Source organism: Drosophila suzukii, chromosome 2R, assembly GCF_043229965.1.
Source record: "Drosophila suzukii chromosome 2R, CBGP_Dsuzu_IsoJpt1.0, whole genome shotgun sequence".
NCBI classification, from domain to species: Eukaryota; Metazoa; Arthropoda; class Insecta; order Diptera; family Drosophilidae; genus Drosophila; species Drosophila suzukii.
This window is the reverse complement of record NC_092081.1, coordinates 4,334,189-4,354,541: the sequence shown is the minus strand read 5'-3', so window position 1 is coordinate 4,354,541 and position 20,353 is coordinate 4,334,189. Positions and strand designations below refer to the sequence as shown.

Here is a 20,353-nt window from a genome sequence, read left to right as displayed (position 1 = left end):
TGCTAATGAGAACGGCCATCAAAGAACCTACGGATAAATTTAATTTGCTGCAGGTAATTAGCCACAAATAACACCATGGAACGGAAATATTTACATATGTGCTGAGAGACCACAGCACGCAACATTTATATTTATACGTATGTGTCGAGTAAACATTTGTCTAAGCCCGAATTATTTTGACATTAATTAAACGCTCATTTAAGGCTGCCCATGTGGGTGCCATGGCATCCAATTTAAACAAGCCAATCACGCAGATGTGGATAAATAAATAGTCGAATTAGTACGAATTTTGATGCATAGTTTCTATTATTACAGGTTTTGTATCTGTTATTTACTGGTGATAAATTTGATGGTGATTATGGAATCCATTACGAGGACAGCCGGCATTTGTTCTGGCGAATCGAAGTGAGTTTCGAAGTGATTGGTTTGTAGGAAATTCCTCCGACAGGCGAGCGGTAACGGTCCTCAAGTGCCACGCGGGGTTGCCTGCGACCTTGAGCGGCGCCTGGCTCCGTTCGCACCAGCTCCTGACCCCTCATCCGCTCGACCGTCCTCATCTCACTTGTTGAACTTCAGACCAGCTGCGGAAGGACGAGAAAAGAACACCCAGCGGGTGGGGAAAGACAATTAATGAGAATGCTTCACACTAATGGCGCAGTAATGAAGTTTTTGCCGGAGTGGCTGGAGTTCCCCAAAGTGATTTCTCCTCCTTTTCCGCTGCAATACCAACCTGCCGCACTGCGTGGGTTCCTCATCTTGGAAGGCTTCTTGCGCAGCTCCGATTGGCCCAATCCGCTGCTGGTTCCTGGTCCATGGGTGTCGATTTGCATGCTCTCATCACTGTCAGAGGTCTGGCTTTTCAGTACCTTCTTAAGGTTGATGAGCTGTACGGATTTAAAATAAATAAATTAAAAACGCAAGCCATGCAATATTGCAACATACAGGGAACTTTCTGATCTTAAAGTTATAGATCGAATGACAACTATTGTTACTAGCTATGATTCAGAAACCTACATCTTGTTCCACACGCTCCTTGTTCACCAGCCTCTTGGATTTCTCGGCGTTGGCGTACTTGATCTGCATTTCGATGCAGTTGGAGACGCTGTCGCAGGAGTTGACCCAAGCCTGCAGGGTTTCCACGATCTGGCCAGTGTATCCGGGCGGAATGTCGCGGCCCTGGGCGTAGTCTACCTCCAAAATGCGCGTGTTCTGGAACAGCTTTCCGTGGATGATGTCTGTGTGAAGGATTAAAACGTAAATTAACAAGTTTTCTTCCTTTTAGCGCTGCCTGCATGCCAAGGCTTGTTGTCAACTTTTTCCTGACTAATTGCCCAGAACGAGCAGTTTCTGAAGTTGGCCAAAGTGTCGCCTCAAGTGCCAGCTTTGGAGTGCACTCGAGGCCACTGCAACAAGTTTGTGCTGGTGCCTATAAACGATGGTACAGTTGCGCCAAAAGCACCCTCTTCAGCAGAAGAACTGAAACTCTAACTGGATGTGCACAACCAACTGCTAACGAGCTTCTAGGTCGTGTGGGGATTTCAGGAAACTTGGTGTATGGGCTTTTGTTAAACAACAAGAGCAAAGATTAAGTAATTGATTACACACCTAAAATCTGAAAATGTAGATGCAGCATTCCATGAAAATTAATCAAATTACACATTGAACAAAATCCAATAAGTTGCTCAGATTATTTACAATTCCCAAATTAATGATAATTCCCAACCCCTTTCCAGCTGGCAACTAGAAGTACGCAATCAATCACCCCAAATTTTATCCCACACAGCAATCGCTGCAAACGCTCAATCAATTAAACTGATTAGAAAACGGTTAGACGAGGGCAAACACAACACACTGAATCTGGCTACAATCAAGCAAATGGAAGCTGTAGTTCCATAAATCCGGTAAGTCCGCACCGCAAAATCCCAAATGTTGGGAAAGTAATGTGGTGACCCAGTCACATACATAGGGTAATCAAAAACCAACGTTTTAACTTCGGTTTTTGATACTTTTGGGCCGTCTCTTTAAGCCGAATGGGAGTGGCTTAAGGCGATTAGCTTTGTCTTTCGACTCAATTGCCAAAAATACCGCCCAGCGAGCGTAAGCCAGCAAATGCAATTTGATGCGATGGCCGACATCCAGGGAAGTTCGAGTAATTAATTTGAAATCGTCGTTCTGTTTGTAGCTCCTCTGCGGGATTACAATTTATAACAGTCGGATTTGGCAATCGTTTTCATCCTTGCTGACAGGATTGTGGGTCCCAGTTGCAATGCAAAGTCCCGAAAACAGAATCTTTCCACGCCGAACCGAACTATGGCCCGAGGCCCAAACTTTTCTGGGCCGAGGAAGTGGCTAACTGACAGCCGCCGCCCGCTCGCCGGTTTCGGCCACGGCTAAGCCCAAGTTAAGTCCTTGAGCGCTCTTTGCCTTTGACTTTACGACCACTTTTGTCCTTGAACGAGTGCACAGAAACAGGACGAAGTCCCCGGACCAAGTTTCTGTGTTTATGGCACCGACTTTGTGTCATAAATATTCACTCAAATATGCAGGGAATTCGCCCGGAGATTCAATTTCCCGCACCCACCCACTCGACGCCCTGCAATTCGGCTCCCCAGCTTGTCAAACACTTTTCTAATTAGCCTGAGAGCTGGCGCAAAAATGCTTATTGATTTGACGCCTTCGAGTACGCTCCAAATAATTCGCAAACATAAAGGGAGGGATTCCGGATTGCGCCGCGGCTCGAAGCCTTCGCTGTAAAATGCGTGCGGTTTTCCGGCGTTGACATGTGTCTTGTATTTTCAGCCATCTGAAAGCTGTGGGCGCCGGCTGTCGCGTGGTGAAATTTAACGCCATAGCAATCAATCATGCATACTGCTCCGCCCGCATTTTGCGCAAAAAGCCGTTGACGGGCAGCAGCATGAATCTTCGGAGCGGCAGAAGGCGATGATGTCAAACCACCGACGGCTGTGGCTGCGGCGACGGCTGATGAAAATCCAATGGGGAGGCCATCAGATGAACAAAAATGCTGGCTAACGGCAGGCCATGGAAGGGAACCTTTGGGAATTTGACCACAAGTGCAGGAGTACTCTCTTCGACAAGGAAAAACTCTGGACGTAGTGTTTTTATAAAACAGGCAGACTGAATCTGTCCTACGAACATAGTTTCTAACAAATAAAACGTTTGCTAGATTTACTTGAAAAAAACTCATAAGCAAACGAACGTTAAAATATTAAAATAAAATGAAAAACATAAAACATTATTTTTCATTCTTTTTTGTTGAATTTTACAAGCCAAATAACAAAGCCCATGAAGGGTATACATCTGCAATGAACATAATATGCAATGAAATTCAGAAATTCGCCAGTAAGTAAGGGGAATTCTTCTTCAAGCTACAACAAATAAGTATCTGTTTGTATTTCACTGATACACATAATTTAATATGTGGATTCGGCTGGCAACAAGTCCCAAACTTGCCTACATGCTCTTTATATAGGATTCTGACGTGAAGGACCCGAGCTCATACCACTTAGTTATTAAAAGGTGAAGGCAGTCCATAAGTTTCGGTCTCATTTTCTGGGCACCTGTCAACGACAGCTTTGGCAGCTCTTCAGACAGCTCCCCACCTGGCCAAATAGAAGTTATTAATTGAAATTCTACACAAAAACGTCAGAGGAAGGCAAGGACAATGGCGCAAGATAAAATTGGTGAAAGGAGCACCACCAAAAGAGCGTTGTCATTGAAGCTGAGTTTGGCTATTTGCAAAATTATTCAAGCCATTTCAATTAAAGCGAAACTTTTAGTTTTGACAGAAGTTAAGATAGTAATAATGAATTCACAAAATGTATACCTTTGTGTTTGTTTCAAATGAACTTAAGTACCATTTAGCACAAAAATCATTGTCATAAAAACCAGACTCAGGAGCTCATTGGACAATTACAAAAAAGTCTTAAATGATTGTTCAAGCTCCTTACTCTCAGTATATCCAGGGCTGGATTCGGCCTTTTTTGGCTGCCTGGGCCAAATGCTCCTCTGCCGACCGCAAGCGAGCGGGCTGGGAACTTGGCCCATTAATATGGCGGTGGATAGCTGCGGGAAAGTTTTCACCTAAAACTGACAAAGTGCTAGACGCAGCCACCCACAGACCCTCGCCTCGCCTTGTGAAAGTTTTCCGGCTAACCCAGTGCATTGGGCCCCCGGCGCCGAAAACTATGCAATCAGAAACAGCTGCGCAATCGGAGGGTCCTGAGGAGTCGGATGGGTCCTGATTTAGCGCGAGCACTGAAAATTATCTCCGAATTGCGTCGCTTTTGAATATTCGGCTTTGTGGCAAGGCCATGGCTTTTCATTTAGGTAAACTGGCCTTTGATGTAACAGCTTTTCAGGGGATAAAAGCCGATTTCCGTGCAGGGCATCAGCCATTGGTATACTGTTAATTAACCGATTGCGAAAGGGGTTTACACTTTTTGCGGCCCGTTCAGAAAATGTTATGCACAAGTGGCTAGGCGCTTAAACTTTTTCCGCTTGCCTCCGCCAAACAAAATCATCCTACTTCTCTCTGAATTGCAAATCCCCCAGCCTGGCGAAAAAAACAAGTTCAAAAGCCGCTTTTAAGCACCCTGAATTATGCGAAACTTTTCTTTGACACACAAAAGAAATTTAAGAAGTGCGCCAAAAAAACTACAATCAGGCAGGCGCATTCCGCGACACATTCTGCTATTCCCAGGAACTTGAAAACCCACAACACGACAACTAGAAGAGTGCAACCACGAAGGAACTCGGTGGCATCCCTCCACATGAGTCTAAGAGCTTGTTTTGCTTATTTTCCAGTGAGTTTCTGAGTTTCGCTGCTCGTGCAGGGGATGTTATTGCAGAAAACTAGTTTGAAGGCTGTTGGCGAAATATTTGAAAATGTCAGGGAAATTAAAAACCACTGGGGAAGTCCTGGAAATGGAATGCTGGGCGATCGATTTTTGGGAGCACATGCCAAAGGTGCATGCTTGCAGCACGTTTGGGGGTACTTTTCCTCACTCACATTTTTTACTCGCCAGGAATTTTGCGAAGTATTTGGAGTTCAGTGGCTTTACAATTTACTATTTCGTCTTGGCAGTTTCTGGGTTCTGAATTACGTTGATGTTGGACAAACACAAATGGGAAATGGGAACAAATCTGTGAAAATAATGAGCCTTCTTTAAATAAACAGGGTACTATTTATACAACCTTATCTATATAACTCTTTGCAAGGCAGTGAAGATTGACTTTATAGTATCGGAAATGTCTCCCTCACTGCGTTGCAAACTTTTTATAATACCCACTGAAAGAGTATACAAACTTATAACATTGTTATTTTTGGTCGTACTCTTTTCTACAATAAGGTATAGCTTTTTTATTTCAAAATTAAGAATACAAATCGCTCCACTATCGGAGGAAGTATCAACAATTATTGCATTGTTGTTTAATCATATTCTCTCATACTTTGTTCTTTGTTTGGTTATTTGTTTCGAAGTCCGTTTAACACAATAGCTAAATGGTATGTATTGTTTTCGAAACTCCCAAACTGAGGCTCAAATCACTCAAGAAGAGCTGGCAGACTAATGGAACCAGCCGAAATAAATATAAGCCGAATTTCAATTATAGAGCGCATTTAATTACCATTTCCCCATCCCATGGAGCCGCGAAGCAAATGATGCTCTAATGGGATAACCTGGAATCGCGGGCGAGGGAAGCGCTCCACCTGCCCGTCGGCTAATGGAGCAGCCCCATTCCAACAACATTAAATTGCGATGTCAGATTACGGCGCCCAATAGAACGCAATGATTTCGCATTCCGCCAGGCATCAGGCACCGGGCATCTGGCACTTGCCCTCCTGCCACTCCAAATGATGCCCTAATGATGGCTATCATAACATAAATCTTGGGTGGGGCGGGGGATTTATTTGTCTGTTCATTGCCTGGATTTGGAAAGCAATTAGGAGGGCCAGGTGAGGCGCAGTTCCAAGGTGTACTCGCCCTCGTACTGGTCCTGGGGAGGCTTTATTTATGGCCCAGATGGCGTTGAGTTGTCACTTTATTTGCTCACATAATGGACGGCCGAGACTCCATTAAAAACTGCTGAATGCTATTTGCTTTTGCGCGCCATTAAATATTTTCCGGCCCTTGTGTTCTGGTTCTGGAATGTATGTTCGGATTGTTCTATATGTCGAGTGGACACTTGTCGGAAGCGGCTTAAAGCCCAACACTAACCAAAAATCCGCCTGAAGGGCTCGTTTTCCTGCCCCATATTGGCACAGCTTCTGTTTGTTTTTGTTCCGGCCCATAGATCACGGGTAAAGCTCAAAAATCAACAGCACCAACAAGTTTAGCACCACATTCGAGGGCCCTAAGTATGCTTACACGAGCGATGTTTCCGAGTGCGATATTTTGGCCCCGGCTTCTGGGTGTTGCGTTTGATTTACGGCTTCCGGCAGACATATGCAGAACGGGTCCGGAAGTACAAGTGGAAAGTGTGTAAAATATGCAGCCTGTGCCGGCGTACAATGATAGATTGAAAGAAGAGCCCATGCAATGGTGGGAAAATGATGCACATCATCAACAAACATCCTATTTGGGAACTCAATTGAATTTCAGTTCTAGCTTGCTATCTTCCTAATGAAATGCAGAAGGGCATGTCTCATGTAACCCTTTAAATTATTCACTGCCGATGCTTAGTAGATTTAAACAATATTCCTTTTCCAATTTTAACTGTACGTTCCTGCTTGAAGTTTTTCCACGAAGTTGTAAGTCAAAATGCATCCAAGATGGGCTAAGAATTTATAAAATGGAATTTCTTACTGTTTATTTATATTAAACTCAGTTATATTATTATTAGTTTCTTAGAAATTTTTTTAAACTTAATTTAACAAGAGAGAACGGTTTAGTCAACTTGCGCTGCGGAAGAATCTCTAGAATCTGCATGCTAAACTAACTTTCTAGCTTTTATACTCCACACGTAACGGGTATAAACACTTCCAACACTGAGGAATATTCAAGGTTTCTAAGCCCAAGACTTAAAGTCAACATACAATTAATTCCTTTTAATCTCGTAATATTGTTATTAATTTCGTGCAAGTTCTTGTTAAACTTAATTCAAAAACTTTCAGCACTATGGAATATTTTAAGAAGTGGTTCCTAAACCTTAGACTTAAAGTCAACTTTTTATGTGGCAATTATATAGGGAAGTTTGACTGTAGGGAGGCTAACGAGGCGCGAGCACAGAAAGGAAATCATCGAAGCAAAAGTGTTCATCCAGCTGACGACTTTGGCAGCCGTAAAAACAGTTTTCCCGCGGGGGTGAGCAGTGGAGAATCAACTGGTGGGGCGCCAGACGACTGGCTTAATGAATCTCGCCGAGCACAATCCTCGTGCCTCCGCCCAATTGTTTTCGTTTTGCCAGGATGCGCCAGCTGTCCCGGCTAATCAAGTGCACTGCCCAAAGGCTGCCGACGGGCGGTGGTTTGTGAGTGTTGGCTGTGAGTGGGTGGTGCCACGTGGGTGGTGCAAGGTGGCAATTGGCCACTGGGAGGGCCACGCGACTTTGCGATACGACTGCTTTTGCAGCTGCCTGGCCGCCGGCGTAGAGTACAGCCGCTCAAAAATGCTAATTGAACGAAGCAGACGCTCACTCCTCGGCGAGAAGTAGGCAAAAATTAGCATTTGATTTAATAATGCAAACTAAGAGGGGATACAGAGGACGAGATTTGTCAGCTAGGCACTGAAACTGGTGGACTTCCAGCTAGAAAATGAATTAGTTTGCAACTATAAAGAGAAAGGAGCGTGCTCTTTATAAAACTTGGTGTAGTTTTTAACTTTTCTGGATTCCGCGAATTTTCCGTTGCCAAAAATAATATCTAAGAAATCTGTTTCAAGCGAAAAGTAAACATCAGCCTATCATCGAAAACTACAATGTATTAATGAGCTAGCGAAAATATTGTCATTTTTGTAGGTTGCATTTTAATTTTTGGTAAAATATTAAATTTTAAAAGACGCATTACCATTAAGGGAATTGTTGAATTGTATTTGTAAGCCCTATACTTTTCAACATTGGTAACGTCAATTTCCAAGTTGGCAAAAAAAAAGTCAAAAATAGTTCTTGTAATTTTTAATTTTTCAAATTTGTGAGCAAATCAGATATTACTTTGCTTCCTTTATAGTAGATGGCCCTGGCAGCTAGTACGATGAGATTAATTAGTTTTAGTTTTGTAAACATCTCTAACATACTAAAAACCAAGTAGAAAAATAAATAATTTTGCTATCCCCTACTCTATGGTGCTCCCAGGAGTCAAGGGTTGGCAATTCATAAAAGGCACCGAAATACAATTTATATAAATGGAATGAGTGCTAGCCCCAAAGTTTTCATACAAGTGAAGCTCGTCTCACTGGGCTGGTATGTTTTAAACTAATATGAATTTCTTGTATTTTTTAAATGTGATGTTTCCTATATGTATCTTGGGGGAACATGTACCAACCACTTTTAATTAAAAAGTTTATTCAAATTTTTGTTGCATTCTTGTTGAAAACAAAAATCAGAACCTTCTATAATTGCAGTTCAAAGTGCCTTTGTTTTTTTTCAAATCCGGTGACTATGAGATAGTATAACTACAATTATGGAATGCAAACCGCATCTACATGTTTAAGATTATGGTAGTCTTAGTTTAAACGGGAAGGTGCCTGTACATAATCACCTAGGAATGAGCTCATCAGATTGCTCAGTTCGAACCCATTAATCCTTCTGGTTGGCCGAACATACCTGCATAGATGGCCTCGATGATGACGTCCTCCAGGTGGCGGACGTTGTCGATCTCCAGTTCGCTGAGCAGCAGGGCGTAGGGAATACTCTTTGCCTTAATGGCCAGTGAAACGATGGTCAGGTGCTGCAGCTTTTTCTGCATGGCGGGACTCAGTTCAATGAACTTTTCCGGCTGAGCACGGTACTCCTTGTAGGTTCCGTAGGCGAAGAGGTTCAGGGTCTCGAAGTGCTTGGCATCGGGACCGTCCTTCAGCTGTGTTTGGGTTCATAGTAAGGGATCATGCGGATAGAAATAAGTTAATTGATGGTCATACCTGCGATACGGAGGGTTCCGCCAGTAATTCCCCAAAAACAAAGACATTCGGGGCTTCCAGGGCCTGGCGAATCACGTCCAGCAGGGCGGCGCCAGTGGACGCCTTGGCCAGGACACAGAACTTCTCCAGGAATGTCTCCTTGCTCTTGCTCGGCTCCTCGTTGCCCAGCAGCATGTCCTGCGTCATTTTGGTAGCCTTAGTTTGTTTATTTCGGGGTAAGTTTGAAGACTTGTGGTTTAAGTTGCTGCGTCACTCGTAAGTGATGCGGAATTATTATCCCTTGTATTCCGGGATAACGCCAAGGCGCGAACTGTGCGTTTAGGATCAGATCTGATATTGGATCCCTTACAAACTCAACCACCTGATATCGATTCGATTAAGTTTTAAGATTGTTTTGTTTTTTGCAAGAGCACTGCCAAGTGTGACCGTTTCTAGTCTGTTGCGATATACCCACCCGGCACATAAAAATATACCAAAACTGTTTTTCAGAAATACCAAACATATTCCAAATGTTCTCAGACTTGTAAATACTCTGCTCTTAATTTATTCATTTCATGTTATCTATATAGCTTTATTTGTTATACATTTTTTATTACAGGAGAATGCCCAAATATAAATACTCTTTCCTTTTATTTATGAAAATCAACTAATTTATTTGCTTCGAATGTAATGGAAACAAATCAGATGCACAAAAGTACCATGAACCAAACTGTATATGGTAATATTGCTTTGAAAGTCTTGCCAAAGCTGGTTGCTACGAAATTGGGCGGCAAGTTTGAACAAACCGAAATTGGTTGTCCCTTTTGTGAAACACATTTTAAACCCACAGATTCAAACCCTTTCATTATGCTTATGTATATTTTATGTTCTTCAGGGACATCAACTCCTCTCATCTTTGTTTTTCCAGATAAAAGCCAGCCATTTGCACTCACCTCTTGAAATGTTGGTCATTATGCTTAAAGTCGGGCATCCTCATTTTAAAACACTTTTCGCACCACATTCACTTCGGCAGCACACACAGACACACCCCCTGGGGGTTGTAGAAAAAAGAAAAAAGCAGAAAAAACGAAAAATGCGGGATGAGCCTAAAAAAATATATTCCTTGAGCCACTTTGGGCTGCCAAAACTTTGCGCCAGCCACACTTGTTATTATTGCTATGGGGGAAAGGCGAATATAGGAATACAAAAAGGCGCAGGGTCAAAGTTGAAAACCCTTTATTGTGTCTGGGGGCTGACTTGGCCGTGGACGTGGGCGTGATACCACCCCAGCTATATGAGATTCGCCAGCTCATCGATTATGAAAAGTTATCTTAAGGTCATGGCCCCTTGGGGAAACACACAGAGATCCCCGGAAAAAGGTGAGCCGGAGCCTTAAAGCCACTTTGTCGGTTTTAAAACTGCCCACCGCAGCACTGTATCCATTAGCACAGCATATTCTCCACCCACATCGCTTTGTTTTCAGGTGCCTCTCGCAATGCCGACACTTGGACAGAGATTGACCGGACTGTTGGCAATTTTTCCAATTGGATTGGCACGCCTACCGCCCACCGCCCAACGCTCAACGCCCATCATCCCCCTTACATTTTATTGGATTGGCCAAATTTTGCCAGTACGCAACCATTACAAAATTGGTTCGGATTTTGATTCCGAAACGTGGGTTTGGCTGCGAATTTGCTTTGGGCTTCGTAGCGGAACAGTTCATGTGGTCCTCTTTCCTGCGGCGGCTGTTCCCCGAATTGCATCCGTGATTAGTTTGCCGTGCGTTTGAAACATTTTTGGAATAATGCGAAAACTACTGCCTTCACTTCGCTCGCGTTTTGCGGTCTGCGTGTGGAAGGGATTTTCGGCCATCGAGGATTTTCGCTTGCCAACCACCGAATTCCGGTGGCCATTCTTTCGGAGTCCATCCAGCGGTGGTCAGCAGGTGGGGTCCTAAAATTTCTTCAAATATTGGGTATCATTCATAGAAGAATGGTTCTAATGTCTGAATACTTATAACTAATTGCTTTTTAGGGTTGGTAAAACAATCGATAGCACTATCGATACTATCAATGGTTTTAAAATTTGTAAAACAATCTTTGGACCCAATTTCGATAGAATCGCTATAAATTTTAACAAAATATCTTTTGGAAATTTTTCGTTTATTTTCTTCGATTTTTGATGGTATCGATAATATCGATGGCCACTATCGATAGCCAAAACTAACTAACAATGTTTTCTCAACCCTACTGCTTATTTCTGGAAAGAACATTTAACAGAAACTAATCTCTTAGTTTGTCCTTGATTTCAAATACTTTATTTTCTCCAGGGCCACATCCAATGCATTCTATAGTCTAACACTACTAGAAATCTCTAAGAGGGCAAACTGAAGCAGACTTTCCACTTCGTCGCTGAGTTTACGTGTTTGGAAAGCTCTTTGTCATGCTGCAAACTTTCTTGGCTCCGCTTCGTGCTCTGCTTTTTGTGGATTCTACTTTGTCATTAATTTGACGCACAATGAATCGGCAGTTGGCGGGTTGTTCGGTTGTTCAGTTTCCGTGGATTTCGTTTCTATTTCCGAGATTACTGAACGAAGGCTTTCCATTTAATTTGCGGCTGAGGCACTGCCGTCATTGCCGAATTCGGGCACCCCAGCCGCCGTTTGACAACTGAGCTTTAAAATTAATTACACTTTTTCACTTTCGAATCCATCATCATGGATTGCACGCGGATTTCCCGCTAAGCGAATCCATGCCACGCCCCGAACCGCCAATGCGCCCCGACGATTTGCTTACTAGTCCATAAAAATGTATGAAAACAAAATACAAATATCAAAGCAGCTAGAGGGGCCCAAATGGCCGCATAAAACAACTCAACTCCGCGAACGCTCCCGGCATGCAAATGTGGGTGGTCATTGGTCTATCTACTTTCCCACTGTAACTGTCCTACGGCCAAGCGCGTATAACAGTGTACTAAAAGATATTCCTGCCCCTGCCTCGCATTTCGGCCAGCAGCTGGGGCCTTCACTTTCGTGTTTGCCTCGCCTTTGGCTTATCATTTTTTATCGGCAGGACAAAGACTTGACCTTCCCAGTGAGTTGGCCGCTTTGCTCATTAGGACTCAAATTGCTTTCCCCGCCTGCGACTGTGTGTGATTGGGCACTCAAAAAAACAGAAAAAGTGATGGATAGAAAAAGTCCTGTATCTTAAATGGGTTTGTAAAAAATCGGTAAGTAACTATTGTACTGTAACTTTTTTTTCTTGGAACACACATATTTAAAAAATATAATAATAATATCAATAATAACTTTTAAACCATAGCTCTTCATCTTCTTGTAACACAGATATTGGAAATATATTTTTAACATGGTATAAATCTTTTGATATAAACTTAATAGATATTTTGGCCTTACCAAGCTGTACATTTGTTATAATTTTAATAAAAAAAGAAAACCCAAGTGTTAACTCATTCAATGTTTCCATCGACTAGGAAAGTATCATAAATATTGATAGAAAATCATCAAATAGAAATCATCATAAATGGACAGTAAAAATGTAGTACAGTATGAATACGAATTCCCTTTTTCAAGCCATTGACTAACCACTGATTTTTCTCTGTGTGCTGGCCGCGTTTATTTGGCTTACTGAACGTATTGTTATTACTGCTGAGCCAGTGGGTCCGCTTATCGATGCAAATGACAAGCGGCCGGAAAACTTGAAGAACTTGCCCCATTTTCCCGGAACGATGTTAACTTGACCCAAATCGTGGACATTGTTTTTTCGCGACTCAAATGACGAGGCACTGCTGGCAAGGGGCTTAGAGAAAATGCCACACACAAAAAGGTCGTAATAAACAAGAGCTTTTGAATAACTTCATTCAACGAGTGCAGCCAAAGGTTGCACAAAACGGTTGATAAAAATTCCCCTGCTCTCTGACAATTTATCAAGGATTTCCTTTTAGAGGGAAACTTTGTTGCTGAACGCGCAGCGAACAGAGCAAAATTACAATGGCGAAATGGAATGAAGCGGAGTAAAAATGCAATTTATATCAAGTTCTTGAACGTGGACAGCGAAAAGTAAATGGACCCGCGGCGACGGAGCGAGACGGTTAATTTAAATAACGCAATTTTTTGATTCCCCCGGCAGTTCTCGAGTGCCGACCATCCGAAATCACGCTGAGATTATAATTAGTAGGAAACCAACTGTCAGTTGTCCATTGGTAAAGCAGCAATAAGAGTGTCGAATCACATTTCGTCACAGCGCTCACATTCGACCACAAACCCAGCCAACCGCAAACGGGATATGGAAAACTCGGCGAAACAAACGCCCATCCCAGCCCAGTCGAACATGGCATACTATTATAACGCTTTTTTTGTTTATTCGCACCATCTACGGGGAACTCCGGGGAAAACTACTTGGCTGAGCGGGCGATAAAAAATGCGGATATGAACCGAAGTTGGCACGTGCCAGGCACAAGCAAATCGGGTGGTGGTGGGTTGGTGGGTGGTTGATTCGGTGGGTCGATGGGTGCTGGAATCAATGAACAATTCGGGATGTTGCAAGCCACTTGTTGCCAATTCAATCGATTCAGCTTGTCGCAAATTATTTCGAGCTGTCTCACGGGGCTAGGTCGAGTAAGGCAAATTTATAACCAGAGGTAAGAATTGTTTAAATTGCTGATATTTCCTACTTGGCTCTAAAACGGCAGGGAACGCTAAATTGATCTTTCCCCTATATCTCGCAAAAGGAGCAGGTGACAGAATTGTGTGTCATGTGAAAAAAAGAATAATAAAAAAAAAAAAAAATTAAAAAGACACATAGATTTTACTATAATCGGCTTTAAAAAAGCATTTGTCCGCAAGTTTTTGGTGGGGCGAGTCAGCACCCTATGATTTTAACAAGGGGTTTCTAGAGGTGATAACTTGTTGCATTGTTTTGGGTAATGCTGAAAAAAAACAGAATAAAAACTTAAGACTTAAGTTAAATTTTTACAAATTTTTAAACATCATAAGTGAAAAGAGATTAAACTAATCCATTTGGTGACTGGCGGATCCAGGATTCGGTATTGCTTCAAAGCAAACTCGCTGTTGCTTACTTGATTAATACTTAATTTTCTTTCAGACACAAACAAATTATTGGGTCAAGTTTTAAAATATAATTGGGGCCCAACCCATCGCATTGTCAAATTGACCACACTAACGTAACTATTCGTATTGGTTATTTTTACCCATAACTTTTCATACTTGTAGTTCATACGGACGGACAGACAAGCGGACATGGCTCGATCGACTCGGTCAATACCCACCGGTAGGCCGAAAACTGTTAAAACTTGAAACTTGTCAATGAAAATAATAGTGAAAAGTGTAAAATGTAAAGTAATATAAAAAGAATATTTAATTTGAATTTGGTTAGCTAAGTAACGGGTATCTGATAGTCGAGGCACTCGACTATAGAGTTCTCTCTTGTTTTTGCGTAACCTTTCACCTGCGGGGGGCTTTATCCCCCAAAATCTGCCCCACCCGTGAATGCGTTTTTTTGGCAAATCGTTTTTTCTGCGGATAAACTGCAATTTGGTTTCACTTCACCCTTTCTGAGCATGCCAAACTAACCGTTTTGCTTTTGTTCTACAACATGAACTTGTCTGTCTCCAAAGGCAGATAAAATGTCTAGCTGTTCTAACCCTTTTTGGGTCCCTCCTATTTACCCTCTATCAGCTAAGCGCCAAAGCTTTTTCGAATGGTTGTTTGAACCTTAATTTATCTGATTTCCCTGCCGATACCCGATAGACATTTTGTTATCCATCGCATTTTGAAGTGCAACCGGTAAGCACTTTTCCCCAGTTGGTAATCCTGGCCTCCTGGAATGCTGAATTGCCGTAAAGCCGCTTTTGTCGTGTAATCGAGAACTTAAACATTAGGAAGTGGGTGGGGAACTAAGCCGTCGAACGGGCCATCAATTTCAATCTGCATTCGTCTATTTTAGGTCGCTTGTAAGCACCTGACAATGTTGGGGATTCCGGGTTTTTAGGCATCCTGGGATAACGAAATTGATGAATGTTTGCTGGCGATGCCGTTGCCGTTGCCCGAACAACAAACAAGCTGGCCGTCACAGAGCAGGAAGCCAGGGCGTGTGTGGAGTATTATCCCTCGGAGGAGCGAACAAAAAACCTATCAAAACAAACGATAATGCTGGCCCCCGCCCCTCCCGATTCCGATGATGAGCGGATACGGATAATAGGGATGTCGATGCCATTAGGGGGCGCCCCGCCTCGATGATGTGTTGATTGCCCCCAGATGAGCCGAGTCGATTGGTCAGCCAGCAGTAAAACCCGCTGCATGTGCGGATATAGAAATCAAATTAAATCACGCTTAAATGGGGCAGTAAAAGGCGGCTTTATGAAGTCGGCCAGGTTAAAGACTTTGTCCGATCGATTTCCATTTCAAATGGAATTGCACCATTTTACCGTCCAATTAACCTTAATTAGCCGAATTTGCCAACTTGTGCTTCACTTGCAGTGAAAGTTTTAAGCCCCTGGACGATTTTAATATCAACGATTGCTCGCGGAGCCTTTGTCAGCCTAAGCCCCTAGATTCCTTTATTCAGGACCCCCTGCCACCCGTCGCAGCTCATTAGTTGCCCTCGGCAGCAAATTAAACTGGCCAGAAGCGGTGGCCAGAAGTCGATTTTCCATTCATCTTCGTTCCATTATGTTCCTGGCGAGCGGCAGATAACCCAGCGCCACCTCTCCCCAAAGACCCTCCATTGACAAATTTATTTATTAACATTCGAGTTCATTAAACCAAAAACAGCCGCTTGGCAGACTCAGCTGGCCCTCACACGCTTGGCTGGAAGTTTTTGGGCCAGGCGCATAAATCACTTGCCCGTCGATGGATCCTTAAACCCGCCATCTTTTCGGGACGGGGTTCTATCATTTCTGGGCTCTCATCGACGAACTTTCCGAGGTCTCTCCGCCGCCAACAAAGTAGTTCTTAAATTCCTTGTCGAGGGGCCACAACAACACTGGCGGCTCGCTTAATCTATAAAGATTTATTTGTCGGGCTGCAGAACAAACAGATTTTCCCTTGCCTCCCTCGATGGGCCAAAAGTTTTTTAATTAAATTTCCACCAAATGGCGGGTGTGCGTATATAAAGTGGAACATGTTAAAGTTTTTACATTTTGGTCGGCCCTAATAATCTAATTAAAGGAGATCCGCTTGTCATCCTGTGCGGGTGACTTTGCTGAATTCAAGTTTAAATTCAAAAGTGCCCAGGTACAGCGGAATTTTCAATTAGTTTTTATGCACTTAATTGCATTTATCGCGGAGCTTTAATAATATATATTACCCAGGGCACAGAGGGCGGCAGAATTCGCTGATGAAATTTTTGGCTAAAAGCAGAATGATGTAAGCGTGGCAAATTGCATTTAGAAGCATGCATTTTATTGAGGCCAAATGAATACCCCCTTGGTCGAAATCACACATGACCTTTGTTGTTTTTATTGTTGGAAAGCCAGTGGAGATGAATTAATTGAGTGAGAACCGCCTGTTCTTTATTTGAGTCTGCCCCGTCGATATTAATTATATCTGATTCCAGCCGCATTTGAAATATGTATTACTGTTTGATTGGCAGGTGAACCTTGTTATTTGAAACCCAAATTGGAAACTAGACCCAGGGCAGTGGAGGGCCATGCCAGATGCGCATAATTGGAGTGCCATTACTGGAGTAATGGACAGCTTCATTAGCATGCAGAACATAATCCAACATATCTGGACACATTAATGGATCCGTGGCCAGAGTTATGCACATGCAAGCGAAGGGTTAATGCAGGCGAAAGTATAGCTTTGAATTGATTAAATCAAGAGTTGGTAATTAAAATTCATTAATCCAATTATTGAAATTGTAACATCACTGTGGACGGCAGACCACGTTACACCAATCAGAAGGTATTATTGTTCTCTTCAAGTCCTGATACCAAGACTTATCGGATGTCCATTTGTCGAATAATGAATGCCTGCACTGACAGTATCTGGAATAGAGATGCAAAACTATTCATGGTCGTCGATTTTCGGTTGCTTAACAGCACTGGATTAAATTGATTAAGTCAGGACCTTAACGACAAATTATTATTTGACATTAAATCAGATGTCTCACATATACTTTGTTATTATTAGGTGGCTGGGATATGTTAGAATTTCCGGGCGCAATATCAGCACAGAACTATTTAAACGCACCATAAATGGTTTCTTTCATATTCATCGACACGTTTTTATACCTCCCGTTTTTTAATAGTATTCAAAATATGAAAAGTCTGTCAATTTTGTATTTACTTTTACTTAAATTAATTACTTTAGGGGCCTGCCTGCGATTGGCATTCCCATAAATCCATGAATAAATTAATTTTCAAACATTAAACCCTTAATGTGTGCTTTGCTTGTTAATATTTCAATCTGACTATATATTATTGCAATTAACCTGATTGTTCACTCGTACATATAAACTATTTTTCCAGTTCAAGTAATTTGATAATTGTTTTACGTCAAATAAATTCATTGCACTTAATTCAGAATGTTGGTTGCCGTGGATAGCCTTTAAAGAATACAGAACTGAAGCTCTAAAATTGTAAATGAATATAAACGAAATAGTAGTTTCATGGTGAGCTATAATTGTAACAATGAAATACAAATTTAGCCACAACTCAAGTTTGATGAAATAATATTATAAGATTTCTGAGGGAGAATTGAAATCTGCTATAATGGTCTGATTGTGACAAGTGATACACCAATTGAAAGGTATCGCAAAAACTAAGAAGATTGCATACCAAGACGTTAGAAATAAAAAAAAAACAGATTTGAAAGGCTTCTAGGTTCTAAACAATTAATGCTACAGAGTTGTATTGAATGTCTCTGAAAAGCTAATTCAATTTGCTAAATACCTACCTATACATACACCTACCTATTCTGAAATTGTCTGAATATAGCAGATTTAGAGTTATAGCAAAAAGTTTTATTTTAAAACCACTTTTGGCTATTTACCCAAAATTGATTCGAACGATTTATTTTTAAATTTTAAATTATTTAACATTTTATGTATTGCTATTACCATAACTCATATATGAGTATTACAGCAAAAATGATTAGAACTCCCATTTTATAATTGATTTTTAAAACAAGAAAGGAAACTAAATCCAGGAAGCCGAAGTTTCTATACCCTTGCAGGTTGTTCCCGTGGTAGCAAGAGCTTTCCGATTTTTGGAAAACAAAAAACTAATTACAGGTATGTTAAGATAACTTCCTATTTCAATTTACTACCGTATATGCTTGCCGAAAACGAAATATAACGGTATTTGTATTATTTTGAGATTAATTATCCGACCGTTCCTATTGCAGCTGCATTATACAGTAGTCCGATTATTTTAGACTTTAATTCGGAAACGTCTCCTTCAATGCGTTGCAAACTTCTGACTCAACTCATTACACCCTATGCAAGGGTATGAAAAGAGCTTTGTCCCAAAAATATGGGTTTTGTCCGGGCTAGAAAGCTTGCAATGTGGATCGTATGTTAACACCGTTAAACTGTTCGAATTAACTGTTACTGTTATCTACTCCAAAAAGCGTGAAATAAAATTTGTTCCTATTTATGCGACACGGCCGAATTCATGCATTTTATCAATCTCAGCTGGCAGAGATGCCGGACAATGGATAAAGGTGTGAGCGATTATTAAACCGATTATTTTTTTCGATTCGCATGAAATAATCTTGCTAGTATTAAAGATAAAGTGTGTGCAAGCCAGCATAAAATATTTTCTACCGTCAAAATAAAAGATGAAAACTAGTTTTTATTGGCACTGAATGAACAAATAATTTGTTAAAAGTAAGCAGTATTTATGTATTTATATCGATCTGGCAACTCCGATAATTATATAGAGTTACCGGAGTTTAATTGTGACCATTTCACGCTTTTAGGTTGAATTCATAGTCAACTTTCGTGTGTTGCCGAATTCACGAAATGGCGTTTATGCACACACGAATCGGCTGAAATCGCGAAATGAAAGCGTGAATTCGGCATCGCATAAACACAGTATATTCCAAAAAGTAATCTGTCTTCTTAAATTGCAATTAGTATAAACTTATGCATGTAAATCCTTACTGTTCTAGAGGTTCGAGCATAAGCAGGTGGCAACATAATAAATTTAAAAACAAAGTTGTAACATTGTTTCCTTAATTAAAGTTTTAGGCAAAGCTTAGTCTGAGAATTCGGTGAAGACTGGCTGGAAGTATTATTTTAATCCAGTTTTGAAAACTTCACAAGCCCTCTATTTTGCCAAGAATCAATAATAGCTGCAAAACGAAAAGAAGGAGGGGATTATGCTGTTGACCCATTCAATTAGTTTAATGAGGCAGAAAGTAAACACCTGCGCAATTGTTGGAATGCAAATGTTGTGAAAATAAACCATAGAATCATATCATTGATTCTAACGAACTAAATAAATGCTTGCAGCGGATAAACAGCTGCAACAACACAATGGTGGAGGTACTGTTTAACTTGCAAAGGTTCTAATTGCTGCATTATAATGCAGTGGTTTATAAACGAGCATCTATTAATTATCAAAAAATAATTGGTGGTTGAATGAAAATTGTTTTGGTCACATTATGAAATAATTATTTTTGGAATTTGTCGGAAGCTTAAATTACCGAAACCAAATTGTCTGGGAAATTAAATTACGTGGTGCAATTTCTTGCATGTTTTTGGCCTGGAAAAGCGATTAAAACAAGCAATTTCTTAAGAATATTAATCTTCACTCAAACCGACCAACATTAACCCTTAATTCAATTTAGCCACCCACTTGATTTGCGAAATTGCATTTCATGCAACGCCATCAATGTCAAAAGACGCACGAATTCGAATCGGTTGACAGCTAATGACATGAGGCACATCTATAATTCGGGGGGAAAAGTGTCAACTCAGGCCGGCGGCTAAGTGAGAGCGGAGTGGGGCGACCCTGAGCCAGATTTGCGAACTTAGAGCCCAGAAATGTGGCCGGTGGTCAGTGGTCGAGTGAAAGGTGTCAGGCGACTGGAGTTCGAGTACGTGACTTTAATACTTGGCCAAATCCGTTCGCCGCCAGCGGCATGGACCACAAACCGAGCTGATGTTTGGATTTCGGTTCTCTGGCCGCCAGCCCATAAGCGGCTTATGCAAAATACCGATTGGGGTTTGGGATCGATTTAAATTTAAAAATCGAGTGTATCACTTGCGCAGCGGTTTGTTTGCAGGGCAAGCGGC

The 20,353-nt window shown here is 41.6% G+C and overlaps 2 protein-coding genes across 3 annotated transcripts in view; both read right to left on the bottom strand.

Moving 5' to 3' along the window:
* The window catches only part of LOC108019678 (larval cuticle protein 3), a 167,174-nt gene that overhangs the window by 8,336 nt on the left and 138,485 nt on the right, over window positions 1-20,353 (bottom strand). Inside the window, exon 1 of one of the 2 annotated variants that reach the window (XM_065863338.2) lies at window positions 15,744-15,747. The exons of the other annotated variant lie outside the window; for it this stretch is intronic. The gene's annotated coding sequence lies outside the window, so the exon portion shown is untranslated. Of the gene's footprint in view, window positions 1-15,743; window positions 15,748-20,353 lie in introns of those variants that run through there. 2 annotated transcript variants of the gene reach the window in all.
* On the bottom strand, window positions 282-9,531 carry CSN7 (COP9 signalosome subunit 7). The gene is made up of 5 exons (XM_017087972.4): window positions 9,093-9,531; window positions 8,779-9,031; window positions 1,015-1,235; window positions 731-884; window positions 282-581 (listed from the first exon to the last, which is right to left on the bottom strand). Exons 1-5 carry the CDS (start codon window positions 9,276-9,278, stop codon window positions 559-561), a joined length of 837 nt encoding a protein of 278 aa, XP_016943461.3. The 5' UTR covers window positions 9,279-9,531; the 3' UTR covers window positions 282-558.

Coding starts and splice junctions, on each gene's coding strand:
- CSN7 (XM_017087972.4), bottom strand. CDS start 9,278: ATGACGCAGGACATGCTGCTGGGCAACGAGGAGCCGAGCAAGAGCAAG. Junction 1,236..8,778: donor CATCGAGGCCATCTATGCAG/GTATGTTCGGCC, acceptor TCCTTCACACAG/ACATCATCCACGGAAAGCTG. Junction 582..730: donor GAACCCACGCAGTGCGGCAG/GTTGGTATTGCA, acceptor GTCCTTCCGCAG/CTGGTCTGAAGTTCAACAAG.